Below are 15,923 nucleotides of genomic sequence, written 5' to 3' on the forward strand. Positions count from 1 at the left end.
TTCATGAAACAGAGCAATTAAACAAAATGAACTTAAGCACTGTGTATTTTACTACGTTAATTCAAAGGAGTGAACCCAGTCTTTCAAAATAAGGGATTCTTCCAAGTGTGATCCAATATTTTCACAGTAAAATCTGATTAGGCCCTAGGATATCAGTCAGTACGATCTTATTTTCTAGCCGAAACTTTGGGGGAAAAACAAAACCTAAATATGAGGGAAACTAAACTGGGTTTTCCCTGGACCCCAGTCATTCATTCTGTACAGGCTAAAATGAGCTCTTGGCACCCCAACAGTGACTCTATTTCCCCATATCTCCTTTGGCTTTCATTTCCAGGGACATACGTGGAGCTGCTTCTAGATCCCGAGAGGGCAGTAGGCATAGGAAGTAAGGCACTCAGACTACAAGTCAAAAGACCCAGAATCTAGCCTTCACTGTATCCTGACACATTACACAGCCTCTCGGGTTGTTGTTTCCGGGTGTGCATTACAAAAGCATTGGTCCTCTTTGGTTACTTCCGGGCTCTAAAATCTTCTGTGCTTTCTGACTCTTGTTTCTTCACTTACTCCTCTCAGTCTGATAGAACTCACACTACTCTCCAACTAGCTCCACAAGGAGTGTGGCTCGTGTGTCACTTAGTGACTAACCTGAGAAGTTAGTCACTTCCTGTCTGCAAGCCTAGAGGCCCATGTACAGGCTGCTATTACGGAGCCTAGCACAACATAATTTAAACATTTGTTTCTTTATTATTCCTTGAACCTAACAAGAAATAGGTTTGTCTCTGTGCCTTTCAGCTCAACTACGTCCTTTAAGCCCAGCTAGATGAAGGCTTCTTTAGTCTTCGGATTACCCTTTACTCTAAACTTCACTTCTTGAGTAACGACACAAAATAATACTATCTATCTTTTGATATACATGACCTGTGCCCTCAAATAGAGTATATTTCATTGGATAGCAAACATTCACTGAGTATTTACTATACACTAAGCATTAATGTAAGAGTCTAATGTACCTAATCTACACTAATCAGCACAGCAACCAGCACTTAACAGATGACAGCAACTATTATTATTTACCCTAGGTACTGCTCTGGGCTTCCCTGGTTGCTCAGTGGTAAAGAATCCGCCTGCTGATGCAGGAGATGCAGGAGACATGGTTCAGTCCCTGATTGGTCAGGAAGATCCCCTGGAGAAGGAAATAGCAAAACATTCCAGTATTCTTGCCAAGGAAATCTCATGGACAGAGGAGCCTGGTGGGCTACAGTCCATGGGGTCGCAGAGAGTCAGACATGACTTGGCGACTAAACAACAACAAAAACAACAACTATTACTCTGCTGTGATTATGACAGAAAACACTACTCAAGTTTTAAAAAGTCATTAAATATCCTAGCTTTTGTTTGTCTTAACCAATGAGCTGCCACAACTATGATGTTAGGGTAAGTTAGGTTTCAATCTTCCCCTGAGAGGTAGGGGCTGAAGAGCAGAGGAAACTGAATTCCAGATCTTCAAAGCACTGAGGAAAGGACAGGAGGAATTCTAGATCAGTGGGAAGTGGAAGCATCTCCATATCTCGGTAGACTCTAAGATACATATTTTTTCATACTTTAACATCTCAGAAATGGAGATGTATTTTTCAGAAAATAGCATGTTAATCAGTCTTCCAATTAGAAGTAGTCTTTCTAATGTTACATAAAATTATTCAGTGTCTTACAACAGAGGGTTTTAGATTCAATGAAATGAGATACGTTTTATCTGTTTGCCTCTCCTCAGCTTATGATTTGAAGAAAGGATTTTCCTGATACCATGGAATGACTTCTGTGACCAAGAATCTAGCCCTGCCCTCTGCTGTGGGGCCAGGTATACAAATGTGTTTCTTCCCACCAGAAATGACTCTGTGTTGAACTGCCACACTCCTCTTACTTGACAGCTTGGGCACTTTCTGGTTTCTCAGGAAATATTGGAAAACTGTGGTGTCCGGGTGGGAGCGTCAAGTTTCTGAGCCCCCAGCACGACATTCCTTTGAAGGCTGGCCCTGCCATGGCACTGCCAGTGAGCCAACTGGATTCACCCCCTCTCCTGTGCCCACTTCAACATCCTCAGTACCACAGGAAATATGATGCCCAAGAAGACTGCCTCTTCCTATCCAATCTCAAGTTCTTGCCTTTCCTGGTTTTCTTTTTGCTTTTACAGAAGCCTGGAATCTCCCCAGACCAATATTCCCATTTATTGCTGATGAAATATTTTCTAAAAATAATGTAGGTAACAGTTCGTGGTTGAATAAACTCCAGGAGTGGGTGATGGACAGGGAAGCCTGGCATGCTGAAGTCCACGGGGTAGCAAAGAGTTGGACACGACTGAACTACTGAACAATTCGTGGAGAAAGCAGACAGTCTGGCTCATGTAAGAATGCCAACTCATAATCCCAGAAGGCAGGACTGCCTTACCTTGTCTAAAACTTTGATGATCTCCCAACCCTTGACAAAGCATGGTCCTATATGTATTTCCTTTCACCTCCACAGATTTTCTCTTTCCCTCTTCTTTGCATCCTACCTACCTATCTTAATCAGCCTGTCAGTACAGCCTGATTTTAAAAAGTAAATACAGGAAACTTTGTTCAACTCTGTGCCCCCTCAGTCACAGTCACCTCTATTTCACTCTGTGTGTGAAAGGTCTTGAAAGAGTGGTCTTCATGCAAGAAGACCTCCTTCCAGGCCTCTTCCCCCACCTAATTTCTAATTAATGAATTAATTCTTCCTAATTAATTCTGTGTCATTACTGTATTTCCGTCAACCAATAACCTCAGCAAGTCCATGGCATCCTCCTTGACTTCCCTGGGGCCTTTGAAAGTGCTGGCCATTCTCTCCTACTCTAAGCCTTTCGGTTTTCCTCTGCCCTCCCCACAGTGCTCCCTTCTCCGGCCCCGTGCCGTGGGCATCCCCTAGGATGGAGTTCTCAGATGCCCACCCTTTCCACAGCGATTCTGGTCCTCAGAGACGTCATCAATCAGTGTCAGTGATCACATCTCAGAGGGGGAATCACCATGTGCAGGGCCAGCTCTGACTTTCCTCAGGCTCTGGCCCAAACTCCCATTTGGTTTCTAAGATTTCCATACACTAGTTCTTCCCCACACTGTATTCCTCTTTGTCATGACAACTTTGCATCTTTCCTCATAGACTTTCTCCAACCAGAAATGTTCTCCTTGCTTCTCTCTGCCTATCTCAACCCCACTACTCCTTTAAGCTTTAGCTAAAATCCAAGCATCTTCCTAAAGTCTATTCCATTCACTCAAGTAAAAACTGAGCTTTTCCTCTTCTGATTGTCCATAGCATTTACTAAGTTAGACACTTCTGTACTTTATTTAATTATTCCTATGTTTACACTTTGTCTTTTCAACTTATCTAAAAACGCCTATGGCGGTGAGGGGTATGGGGGGGTATCTTTCCCAGCATACCCCAATGCTTGGTACAGTGCTAAGTACAAAAACTAGTTAATAAACACCTGTGTAATCACATTCAAAGGGAATATGGGATCTATGTGCTGGAATAATATAATTGATGATGATAGTAGCAGATTATGTTTATTTAGCATTTACTGTGTGCCAGGCTCTGTTGCACTACTCTAAATATTTACACATCTAAACTCACCTATTTCTGATAATACTATCATGTATGTCAGTTTTCATACAAAGAAGAAGGGCAAGGCCAAAGGATGTTCAGACTACCACACAATTGCACTCATTTCACATGCTAGCAAGGTAATGCTCAAAATCTTTCAAGCTAGGCTTCAACAGTACATGAACCAAGAATTTTCAGATGTACAAGGTAGACTTAGACTTCGAAAAAACAGAGATCAAATTGCCAACATTTAGTGGATTACAGAAAAAGCAAGAGAATTTCAGAAAAACATCTATTTCTGCTTCACTGACTACACTAAAGCCTTTGAAAGCGTGGATCACAATGAACTGGAAAATTCTTAAAGAGACGGGACATACCAGACCACCTTACCTGCCTCTTCAGAAACCTGTATACAGGTCAAGAAGAAACAGTTAGAACTGGACATGGAACAACAGGCTGGTTCCAAATTGGGAAAGGAGTAAATCAAGGCTGTATATTGTCACCCTGTTTATTTAACTTATGTGCAGAATACAACATGCAAAATGCTGGGCTGGATGAAGCTCAAGCTGGAATCAAGATTGCTGGGAGAAACATCAGCAACTTCAGATATGAAAATGATACCACTCTTTACAGACAAACTTCTGTCTAGTCAAAGCTATGGTTTTTCCAGTATTCATGTATGGATGTGAGAGTTGGACTATAAAGAAAGCTGAGCACTGAAGAATTGATGCTTCTGAACTGTGGTGTTGGAGAAGACTCTTGAGAGTCCCTTGGACTGCAAGGAGGTCCAACCAGCCAATCCTAAAGGAAATCAGTCCTAAATATTCATTGGAAGGACTGAAGCTCAAGCTGAAACTCCAATACTTTGGCCACCTGATGTGAAGAACTCACTGGGAGAGATTAAAGGCAGGAGGAGAAGGGGATGACAGAAGATGAGATGGTTGGATGGCATCACCAGCTCGAAAGACATGAGTTTGAGTACATCACCAACTCCGGGAGGAGAGTGAAAAAGATGGCTTAAAATTCAACATTCAAAAAACTAAGATTGTGGCATGTGATCCCATTACTTCATGGCAAACAGATGGGGAAACAATGGAAACAGTGACAGACTTTATTTTCTTGGACTCCAAAATCACTGCAGATAGTGACTGCAACCATGAAATTAAAGGATGCCCGATCCTTGGAAGAAAAGCTATGACAAATCTAGACAGTGTATTAAAAAACAGAGATATCACTTTGCCAACAAAGATCTGTATAGTCAAAGCTACGGTTTTCCCAGTAGTCATGTACAGATGTGACAGTTGGACCTCAGAGAAGGCTAACCGCCAAAGAATTGGTGCTTTTCAACTGTGGTGCTGGAAAAGAGTCTCAAGAGTCCCTTGGACTGCCAGGGGATCAAACCAGTCAATCTTAAAGGAGATCAGTCCTGGGTGTTCATTGGAAGGACTGATGTTGAAGCTGAAACTCCAATACTTTGGCCACCTGATGCAAAGAACTGACTCATTTGAAAAGACCCTGATGCTGGGAAAGATTGAGGGCAGGAGGAGAAGGGGACGACAGAGGATGAGATGGTTGGATGGCATCACCAACTCAATGGACATGAGTTTGGGTAAACTCTGGGAGTGGGTAATGGACAGGGAGGCCTGGCGTGCTACAGTCCATGGGGTCACAAAGAGTTGGACTCGACTGAATGACTGAACTCCCTGAAGACATTTAGCGTCCCTGGTCTTTGTCTCAAAAACACAAGAAGTCCTCTGCATCCTGCCACTGTGACAACCAAATGATACCTCCACCCATTTCCAAATCAGGGCTGTGCTCACCAAGCCTTAGAAAGCCTGTTGCCTCCAGCGCCCTTCACATACCAAATCGGCTCTATCAACACCCCCTACAGCTAGGGTTTAAACTAGGTGATTCCCCACCCTAGCCTTTACCACTGCCATCTGGATCATGGATGGGTACCTAATCAGTGAACAGTCAGTTCATACGATGTGGCCTAACTAAAAAATTCAAGCTGAACCAATTATATTCTCTCCTGGGAATCTGAATTAAGAACTATCATGCAGATTAGAAAGAACAAAGGCAGAAGCAATGGACAACTGTGGTTATGTGTAATCTAGTAAAGGAGTAGAAACTGTAAGAGGAAGGTGTCGGTCTCAAGTCAGAGAAACTAAAGCAGAGGCCCAGAGAAGAGCAAAAATGTCTTGAGGAAAGATGGCCTGTGAGAGAGAGATACAGAGAAAGGGAGCAGCTGGTCCACAGGGTACCTGGCGTCAGTCCACCTATACGAGAACAGCCGCCTTAGCCCTCCCCAGGGACCTTAAGGTTGTCTCTCTCCAACATAGCACAGTGTTTGGTACTCAGTACATTTGTTAAAGGTACATGAATGGCTCATGCATGTTAAAACAGAATGAAATCAGAATAAAAGCTGTAAAGTGAAAGTCAGTACTCAGTTGTGTCTGACTCTTTGTGACCCCATGGACTATAGCCCATCAGGCATCTCTGTCCATGGAATTCTCCAGGCAAGAATACCAGAGTGGGTTGCCATTTCCTTTTCCAGGGTATCTTCCCAACCCAGGGATCAAACCCAGGTCTCCCATATTGCAGGCAGACTCTTTACTGACCAAGCCACGGGGGAAGCCCCAAGCTGTAAAAAGGGCTCTGAAAACTATAAAGCATGTAAATTTAAAGTGGTACTACTATTACTTCTGCTGATGATAAAATGTCATGGTTCATTCTGCTGACCTTTTGTTCAGTTCAGTTCGTCCGAACTCTTTGCGACCCCATGAATCGCAGCACACCAGGCCTCCCTGTCCATCACCAACTCCCGGAGTTCACTCAGACTCACGTCTATCGAGTCAGTGATGCCATCCAGCCATCTCATCCTCTGTCGTCCCCTTCTCCTCCTGCCCCCAATCCCTCCCAGCATCAGAGTCTTTTCCAATGAGTCAACTCTTCGCATGAGGTGGCCAAAGTACTGGAGTTTCAGCTTTAGCATCATTCCTTCCAAAGAAATCCCGGGGCTGATCTCCTTCAGAACGGACTGGATGGATCTCCTTGCAGTCCAAGGGACTCTCAAGAGTCTTCTCCAACACCACAGTTCAAAAGCATCAATTCTTCGGCGCTCAGCCTTCTTCACAGTCCAACTCTCACATCCATACATGGCCACAGGAAAAACCATAGCCTTGACTAGATGGACCTTAGTCGGCAAAGTAATGTCTCTGCTTTTGAATATGCTATCTAGGTTGATCCTAACTTTTCTTCCAAGGAGTAAGTGTCTTTTAATTTCATGGCTACAGTCACCATCTGCAGTGATTTTGGAGCCCCCCAAAATAAAGTCTGACACTGTTTCCACTGTTTCCCCATCTATTTCCCATGTTGCCCAGTTAATTCTAAAGAGCAGGCCCCTGCTCTCTGGAAGGGCAGAGACCTCTTGGCATCTTTATACTCATTGCTTGTAATCAGCATATGAAGTGAATCAAGAAAAAAACTAATGCCTTGGATTGATGGGCAGATATTTTATTCTAGTAGCCTGAATACAGATTGTAGCTATAGGTATGTATTCACACACTTGCCGTGAAAACAAACCTTGACTATATGAGAGTCCTAAAAAATCTTAACTCTCTGTATAACACTGGCAAAAGTGCCTTCAAATTGAGCAGTTTTTACCTTGGGAAAAAAATAAGAGTTTCTTGTTCCACTGCAATTGCTGTCCAAACTTTTAAGGAATCGCTTTTACAGTATGCCCTCCATATCCATGGGTCCTGCATCTGTGGATTCAAACAACTGCAGAATGAAAATATTCTTAAAACTCCAGAAAGTTCCAAAACACAAAACTTGAATTTGCCCTACTGCCAACTGTCTACACAGCATTTACAACCATTTACAAGGTATTAGGTATTATAAGTGGGTGATACCTAGTGGCTCAGACAGTAAAGAATTCTCCTGCACTGTGGGAGAACTGGGTTCGATCTCTGGGTCGGGAAGATCCCCTGGAGGAGGGCATGGCAATCCACTCCAATATTCTTGCCTGGAGAATCCCAATGGACAGAGGAGCCTGGAGGGCTACAGTCCATGGGGTCGCAAGAGTCAGACGCGACTAAGCACAGCACAGCACAGATTCTTAAGTAATTAAGATGATTTAAAGTATATGATTTTAAATATATGTGCATAGATTACCTGCAAATACTATGTCATTTTATATGTGACTTGAGTATCTGTGGATTTTGGTATCTGCAAGGGTGTGAGGGTGGGGTTGAAACCAACGCCCGCAGATACAGATACCAGGAGATGACTGCATATCCCTCATTGCCACTTCCCTCCCAAACTCCCTGTAATACATCTTGTGCCTCTGTTGCTCCTGTTCTTTACCTCGTGTACCAAGTGAAAAGTCTTTCCTCAGAACACATCCTCTCATATCTCTGCAGCATGCAACACAGTTGAGCCCATTCCATTTGGAGCCTCCTCCCTGGCTCCCCTAACACAATACTTTTCTGCTCTTCTAAGTTCATTTACTCGAAATGAACCTAAGCCTACATTTCTGGCTTCAACTGTGGTGCTGTAGTAAAAGCACTGGTCTGGGCATCCAGAGATCTCCTAGCCACACGGTTCAATTTCTCTGAGCTTTGTCTCTCCATTTAAAAACTGAGTGGGTTGGATCTAAGTTTTTTTTTTTTTTCATACTGTGACTCACATTTTACGTTGTGGTTCAGTATATACATACGTGCATTTATGTAATCCATGTATGTATAGGTATATACACACAGAAGTAATATAGAAGTACTACATACTTTTACTACATGAGATGTACTTGAAATTTTCTATTCACTTCTATTTTATTTTTCAAAAAATGCTAGTTACAATCCACTAAATAGATTTCAAACTTAACCATGGGTATTTACCCACATGTAGAAAATAGTGGACTTGCTGAAATGTCAGGTTCCTTCTAGTAATAATATAAGAGGATTTTGTGTTACAGCCTTCCAACTTTGAACCATTAGCCTTAACTTGCATCTGAATTCAGCCTCCTATTTCTCTCTGTAAGAGTTCTTCATATAGGTATCTTAGTATCACTTAAATTAACCTAATTAACATAGAATTTGGAACACTAGGTCCCCTTCCCATTGTAACTATTTATGGTCTTAAGTAAGTGTTAGTCACTCAGTTGCACCCAACTCTGCAACTCTGTGGACTATGGCCCGACAAGATCCTCTGTCCATGGGATTCTCCAGGCAAGAACACTGGAGTGGGTTGCCATTTCCTTCTCCAGGGGATCTTCCCAACCTAGGGATCAAACCTGGGTCTCCTGTACTACAGGCAGATTCTATACTGTCTGGGCTACCAGGAAGCCCAGTTATGTTCTTGGCAAGTGTAAAATATTAGTGTTGACTTTTTGGTCTAGTAATGATAGAGTAGCTTACATTGTACTAACTTCCCTACTGAAAACTAGCAGCAACTCTGGACAAGATATTTTTGAAAATAACTATGTGTTGGAAAGCCAGCAAAAACAGCCAGAAACTAGAGGAGATACAACTCAAAACATGGGAAGAAAACTAATTAAGATCCTTGTTTATCTGATACCCCATTACCCGCACCCCAAGAGAATCCCCAGTGTTTTAGCATGCGGGGAATAAAGCAAAAATTGAGAGGCAACCAATGGTAATCTTATTTGGCTACAGAATCAAAGGTCGTGGACTCTGAAGTGACTTGATATTAAGGAAGAAATCCTGAAAAAGAGGAAGTTGCAAAGAGGATAGCCCCAAAAGTCTATACAGAAATTCCCTTCAAATCCTGAACTGTGCATGCAAGTGATGTGACTAGGGAACACAGCAGAAAGCAGCAACTGAAGGCCAAAGAGCCAAGCAGACATTCACAACTCTCTGTGAGTTGAGACGGAGTTTGCAATCTGAGTCCCTTCAAGTTAGGAGGTTCAATAAACACGTCCAGTTGGAAACCTCAGCAGAGCTGCACCTTAGGAGCAAGGCCCACCTGCCGGGATGAGGGGAGACCCCCTAGGACTAAAGGCAAAACCATAACAGACCTGCCCTAACAAGAATCTAAGCTTAAGGCCTCCACAGAATGAACTGTTAATATGGATCAGGGGAAGGAAAAATCCTGGCAGAACAATTTGGTTTCTAGCCTGGGAGGTAATAGCAACCCACTCCAGTACTTTTGCCTGGAAAATCCCATGGGCGGAGGAGCCTGGTAGGCTGCAGTCCATGGGGTCGCTAGGAGTCGGACACGACTGAGAGACTTCATTTTCACTTTTCACTTTCATGCATTGGAGAAGGAAATGGCAACCCACTCCAGTGTTCTTGCCTGGAGAATCCCAGGGACAGGGGAGCCTAATGGGCTGCCGTCTATGGGGTCACACAGAGTCGGACACGACTGAAGCGACTTAGCAGCAGCAGCCTGGGAGGTGGTCAAGGAGCAGGCACTGAACAGCACTTCGCTTCTCAGATGCAGTAGGTGGAGGGTGGGGAACGATGGGAGAGAGGAAGGGATGGGCACTATACCTGTCAACATAGGGTCCGAGGACAGATGTCTGTCCAGTGGGGGGTCAATCTGGGTCTCAGAAGGGAGGGGACCATGCAGTGACAGTTGGGGAGGGGGAGGACTTGTTAGGGGGAAGGGTGGTGGGTGGATAAGAGATGAAGAAATCACAACTTATGAGCACCTACTATGTTCTAGACATGTGATGTTTTATTTATATTATCTCACTATGAGACAGATATGATCGTCTTCATTTAACAAATATGAGACAGATATGATCATCTTCATTTAACAAATAAGGAATCCAAAGCTCAGAGAAGTTCAATAATTTGTCTAAAGCTACACTACTAGTAAATGGGGCAGCTGAGATATGAATTCAGGGCAGAAGATCAAACGTGTTCCCTTCTGTAAGCACCTGTTGTGACTGTCTAACTTTCAGGAAGGGCAGTGGCACCTATGGTGTGAAACAGCTAGCAAAGTTAGAAAGCAAAAAGATCTCTGGGACAGACTAAGATATTGTTACAGGTCAAGGAGGGTATTAGAGGTGTGGAAAGAAGTGTTAATGTGAATACACTATCAAAAGTTAAGTCCTCAAACAGAAAGACAGTGAGTTATAAAAATGGAAATATTATCAGGTGGAACTGAGCTGGTCTCAGAGAGCTCATTGGGTACATTACAACACTCCAGAGAGCACAGTTTGACTCCTAAGTGAAACAATAAACAGGAGGCTTCATACAATAAGGAACTAACGAAAGGAAACAAAGTTCACAGCTGTGGGGGAAGGGAAAAGGAGTGACGCAAAAAAACTAACCTAAGGAATCACAGAATCAGACATTTTTTAAGCTGGAAAGAATGTAGAAGTCATCCAATCCCTATCACTTCAAAGTAAAAATGCACCCAGGAAAACATAGCTAGCTGCTTAATATCTCAGCCTCCCAACTAAAGCCGAGTTTGGTTTCATTCTTTATCTTTACAAATGCAGGTAGAGCCTGCGTTGTCCAAAACAGCACCCTGGAAATTCAAGTTATGTCTGTGATGAAAGACTCCTGGATAAACCACGAGCAGTTCCAGGATCACAAAAGGGACTTAGCTTTTCAGTGGCTCCCCCACAATTCCAACCACCGGGCCTATTCTGAAGGAGACCTGGACAAGAAAGCTTCCACTTGGGAGGAAGGTGTGAGATGGATTTTCCAGATCGTTCACATTTTCTGACTCTAATCTTTCTTCTCTCATCATGTTCTGCACTCTCCCAAACTGGCCAAAACCATAAAGTCTGCCTGACATGAGTATAACACACATAAAAAAACAAAGATTTAAAAGGAAGTCCAGTAATTGCAACAACAAAATAAAATAAACACGGTTTATTTCAGAGACCTGGAGAAGACAAACTGGTAAGAAAGAAAGAACCTCTGATGATAAAAGACCCTTAATATCTCCATTTTACAGATACCTTAAAGTTCAGGGAGACAAATTCACCTGAATAGCTAACATATACAATGCACCATTAAAAACATACTTTTCTCATTTCCACAAGGTTTGGTGTGCACCATTCACTTAAGATTCCTAAATGTCAAGGAATGAACCATCTGTAAAACAAGTCTTCTTCCCCCTAATGTCTAAAGTGCAGGGATTGAGAGAGAGAACAGGCCAGGAAAATAAATTTTCACTTGGTGCCCTGATAAAAGCTTGCCCGGGCTCCGTAAGATAAACAAAGGATACTAAAGTAAAAATGGAAAGATCTTTGGATTACAGCCCCCAACAAAAACCAACTAAGGTAAAGGAGAGTTCCCATGAAAGCAGCCTGGTTTTGAAAGCCACCTTGCAAATTTACAGCCCTAGGCATGCTCTTGGCTGTTCTTACTCAGGATACACTTATTAAAAATTTGGGGCCAGTTTCCTTAAGCTTACAAATGTTCCCGGTACCTAGAAGAACTATCCCTTTTATTTATTCCCAGGTCTTATCCTCTGAGAAGCCTGTCCGAGTTCCTACCTTCGGCTCTCCTCCTGTTCTGCACAAATTCCGAGCGTCTCAGGGTGCTTGGTGCTGTGCGGCGGAAGCAGCTATTCCTCTTCCAAGTTTCTGAGCCATTTAATCTTCTCTCTTCCTCTACATGCCAGGTATTCTTCTCTAATGAAGTGCCCCGAGGAACGCCACCATGATGTTCTCCTTGGTTCCCCCTTGTCCACTGATTTCTTGGACCCTCTGGGAAGACCCCTCTGCTCCCAGGTGCTATCATCCCTGGTCTGTCGATCTCATTACATTCTAAAGTCTTCCTCTGGTGGAGAGAATCTGCTCCTCTGTAATTCTGAAATTTATATTCACAGTTTGCAAATGGAGAATCAGAGCCTCTATTCTCCATATCAAAACTACTCTGATCCCCAGCATGAATCTTGGTTTTGGGATCCATTTTATCATTTTGATAAACATTCCTGTTCCCGCCACAGTATTTGACAAATTCATTACCTTCACTGACACCACTCAAGTCTGGCAAGTCCACAGACTGATCATTAGTATAATTCTCAGGAACATGATCTAAATCACTGAGGTCTCTATGATAAAAATTAGTTTCTTTACAGTCCTCAAGATTGTAATTATGATTCCTGTGGTCTATATGCTGGGTTTGAGGCTGACCAAAATTCCCCACAGAATCGTTCAAATCCTTGCAGTCAGTCCACTGTCCAGCTTCTTTAGAGCTCTTAGGATTATGATTCAGATTCTGATGATTTACATAGCCATTCATCTCCCAGTATTCTCCAACTTTCCAGGTTACAACTGGGCTTCCTGTAAACCAATCATCTTCAGTCATGGAGTTCGGATTCCCACCATCTACATTTTCTGAATTATAATCACCACAGCCTGGAGTCACACTTCTGTTGTACATACAGTCCTTTCTACTTTCCTTTGCTTCCTCGTCGTCCACGTAACTTGGTTCACTCTGTTCAAAATCCCAGTATCCACAATGCCTTTTTCTGTAGGGCCGATTCTGCCCTGTGGTTTGGTGTCTGGAATCCCAGTCATCCTCTCTGTAAAGTCCACTCAGCGCAGGAAGGTCCCTTTTCTGTAGACTCCTGCAGTCTTCATATTCCCGGTTGGAGCTCCAGTCCCCGTTCTTCTGCAATTCTTTTTCTTTCTTCATCTCGTGGGTTTCACACATATTCACTGTGCTCAAAGACACACGTTTTCTCTCTCTCTTCCATGGGTCTGGGTTGAGCTCAGACGAGGACAGGTGCAGAGTAGCCCATGGTGGTCTCTGTCCTTAAAATGTCTCCCAAAGCACTTCAAATGCTCTCCTTGCTACTCTGGTTGGAGCACGAAGAGATGTGGAGTAATTTCTATCTCAGGATCCAATCAGTGAGCTGCTCTAGCTTTCCCCACGGAGCCCTGAAGGTAATTAGTAACTAGCGTTCTCGTGATTGGAGTTGGCAGTTTCCTTCAAGCTGGTCAAACTGGCTTGACTGCTTTATGAGCTGAGGGCAGAAGCATTCTGCTGCTCTAAAGGCTTTGCAGAAAAAGCAGAGTGAAAGACAAACAGCCCCCTCTAACAGCCCAAGGTAAGATCATGTAACACTTTCATCTGCCTCTTTAATCCTTTAGTAATCAATCAGGGCTATGAATAAATGCTTTCATGTGCAGCGCAAACTGGACCTCCACTGCCCGCCCTCTGAGTCTGGCTTAACTCCTTGGACGTCTGAAACTCTTCGGGACACCCTTCTCTTTAGTTAGAGGCAGGACTCTTCCGCCTTTGAGAGCTTTGCTTTTATGGGATTCAGGTTACCAGTTAGTGTATACTCAAATCACAAGCTGTTCAAGCTCCTGTCCACAGACACATTGGCTATCCCACTCAAGGAAGAAAAAGTACATCTTTTATTCCGATTTGGTGTGTGGGTAATTTTATAGTGTAAAAACTCTTCCCCAGAGGAATACAGTTATGTATGCTTTCACATTTTCCTTGACACTTGTCATGCCAGAGAAGCATCAAAACCATTCATCTTCTGGGACTTTCCTGGTGGCACAGTAGATAGGAATCTGCTGCCAATGCAGGGGATGTGGGTTCAGTCCCTAATCTGGGGAGATCCCACAGGCCACAGAGCAATTAAGCCCGTGTGCCACAGATACTGGGCTTATGCTCTAGAGCCCTCAAGCCACAACTAGTGAGCTTGCACGCTGCAACTACTGAAGCCCAGGAGCCTAAAGCCCGTGCTCTGTAACAAGAGGGGCCACTGCAATGAGAGGCCTGCACACTGGAATGCAGAGTAGCCCCTGCTCTCCGCAACAAAGACCAGTGCAATCAAATAAATAAATTATATATTTCAAAAAACTCATTCATCTCCTAAATCTCTTTTCCACCTAATTCATGTAGCATACTTAGGAACTGGAGAGTGAGACTGGAAATCAGAAAGGTGGGTATAAAAATACCATTTTGAATTCATCCAATAACAGATTATTTTATGTGAAGCACTGTGGAAGAGAAAAGGATGAAGTTAGTCTCTCTTATGATGCAGGAGCAACACTCTATAAAGTATGACTGGAGGTGAAAAGCACCGTAACAAACACAAATGGTGATGGCAAAAAGCAGAGTCTCTGGTGGGGCAACTGCAGTTTCACAGCAGTAGTGTTTGAGCTGTGCTTTCAAATAAAAGTAGGGTTTCCAAAGACTTTCCACACATGGGAAACTAGGAAAGGGGGAACAGTTTGAAGGGTACCACGTGTGGAAAAAGTAACAAGGATCATGCTTGAGGGGTAGGTTCAGGCAGATCTGAAAGGACTGAGGCCACTTCTTTAATGAATAATGAAGAGTCATTGAAGGGTTCTCAGAAAGACAGTGATATGCTAAGAGAGTCTTTCGTAAGATTACACTTTCACCTATGGTTATCTATTAAGTGTCCTTGAACTTTTATCTAAACCCTATTTGTGAAACAATATAAAGAACTCTAAGGAGACCAGGGTTTTAAGCTTTGTCAATAATTAGATGTTTACTCTTGGATAAACAAACTGGTTCCATATAAGGAAAGGAGTAGTCAAGGCTGTATATTGTCACCCTGCTTATTTTATTTACATGCAGAGTATATGATGAGAAATGCTGGGCTGGATGAAGTACAAGCTGGAATCAAGATTGCTGGGAGAAATACCAATAACCTCAGATATGCAGACAACACCACCCTTATGGCAAAAAGTGAAGAACTAAAAAGCCTCTTGATGAACGTGAAAGAGGAGAGTGAAAAAGTTGGCTTAAAACTTAACACTAAGAAAACTAAGATCATGGCATCTGGTCCTATCACTTCATGGCAAATAGATGGGGAAACAATGGAAACAGTGAGAGACTTTACTTTTTTGAGCTCCAAAATCACTGCAGATGGTGACTGTAGCCATGAAATTAAAAGATTCTTGCCCCTTGGAAGAAAATTTATGACCAACCTAGACAGCATATTAAAAGCAGAGACATTACTTTGCCAACAAAGGTCCATCTAACCAAAGCTATGGTTTTTCCAGCAGTCATGTGTGAATGTGAGAGTTGGACTATAAAGAAAGCTGAACGCCAAAGAACAGATGCTTTTGAACTGTGGTGTTGGAGAAGACCCTTGAGAGTCCCTTGGACTGCAAGGAGATCCAACCAGTCCATCCTAAAGGAAATCACTCCTGAATATTCATTGGAAGAACTGATGCTGAAGCTGAAACTCTAATATTTTGGCCATCTGATGTGAAGAATTGACTCACTGGAAAAGACCCTGATGCTGGGAAAGACTGATGGTGGGAGGAGAAGGGGACGACAGAGGATGAGATGGTTAGATGGCATCACTGACTCAATGGACATGAGTTTGAG

At 43.1% G+C, this 15,923-nt stretch overlaps 1 protein-coding gene across 1 annotated transcript in view; it reads right to left on the minus strand.

The window, feature by feature from the left end:
- Positions 1-13,256, minus strand: part of DNMBP (dynamin binding protein) — a 48,913-nt gene extending 35,657 nt beyond the window's left edge. The window contains exon 1 of the mRNA XM_068961297.1: positions 12,092-13,256. Coding sequence (XP_068817398.1) covers positions 12,092-13,256 — 1,165 coding nt within the window. The remainder of the gene's footprint in view (positions 1-12,091) is intronic.
- Positions 13,257-15,923: the final 2,667 nt, after the last annotated feature.

This window comes from Capricornis sumatraensis, chromosome 23, assembly GCF_032405125.1.
Source record: "Capricornis sumatraensis isolate serow.1 chromosome 23, serow.2, whole genome shotgun sequence".
Taxonomy (NCBI): domain Eukaryota; kingdom Metazoa; phylum Chordata; class Mammalia; order Artiodactyla; family Bovidae; genus Capricornis; species Capricornis sumatraensis.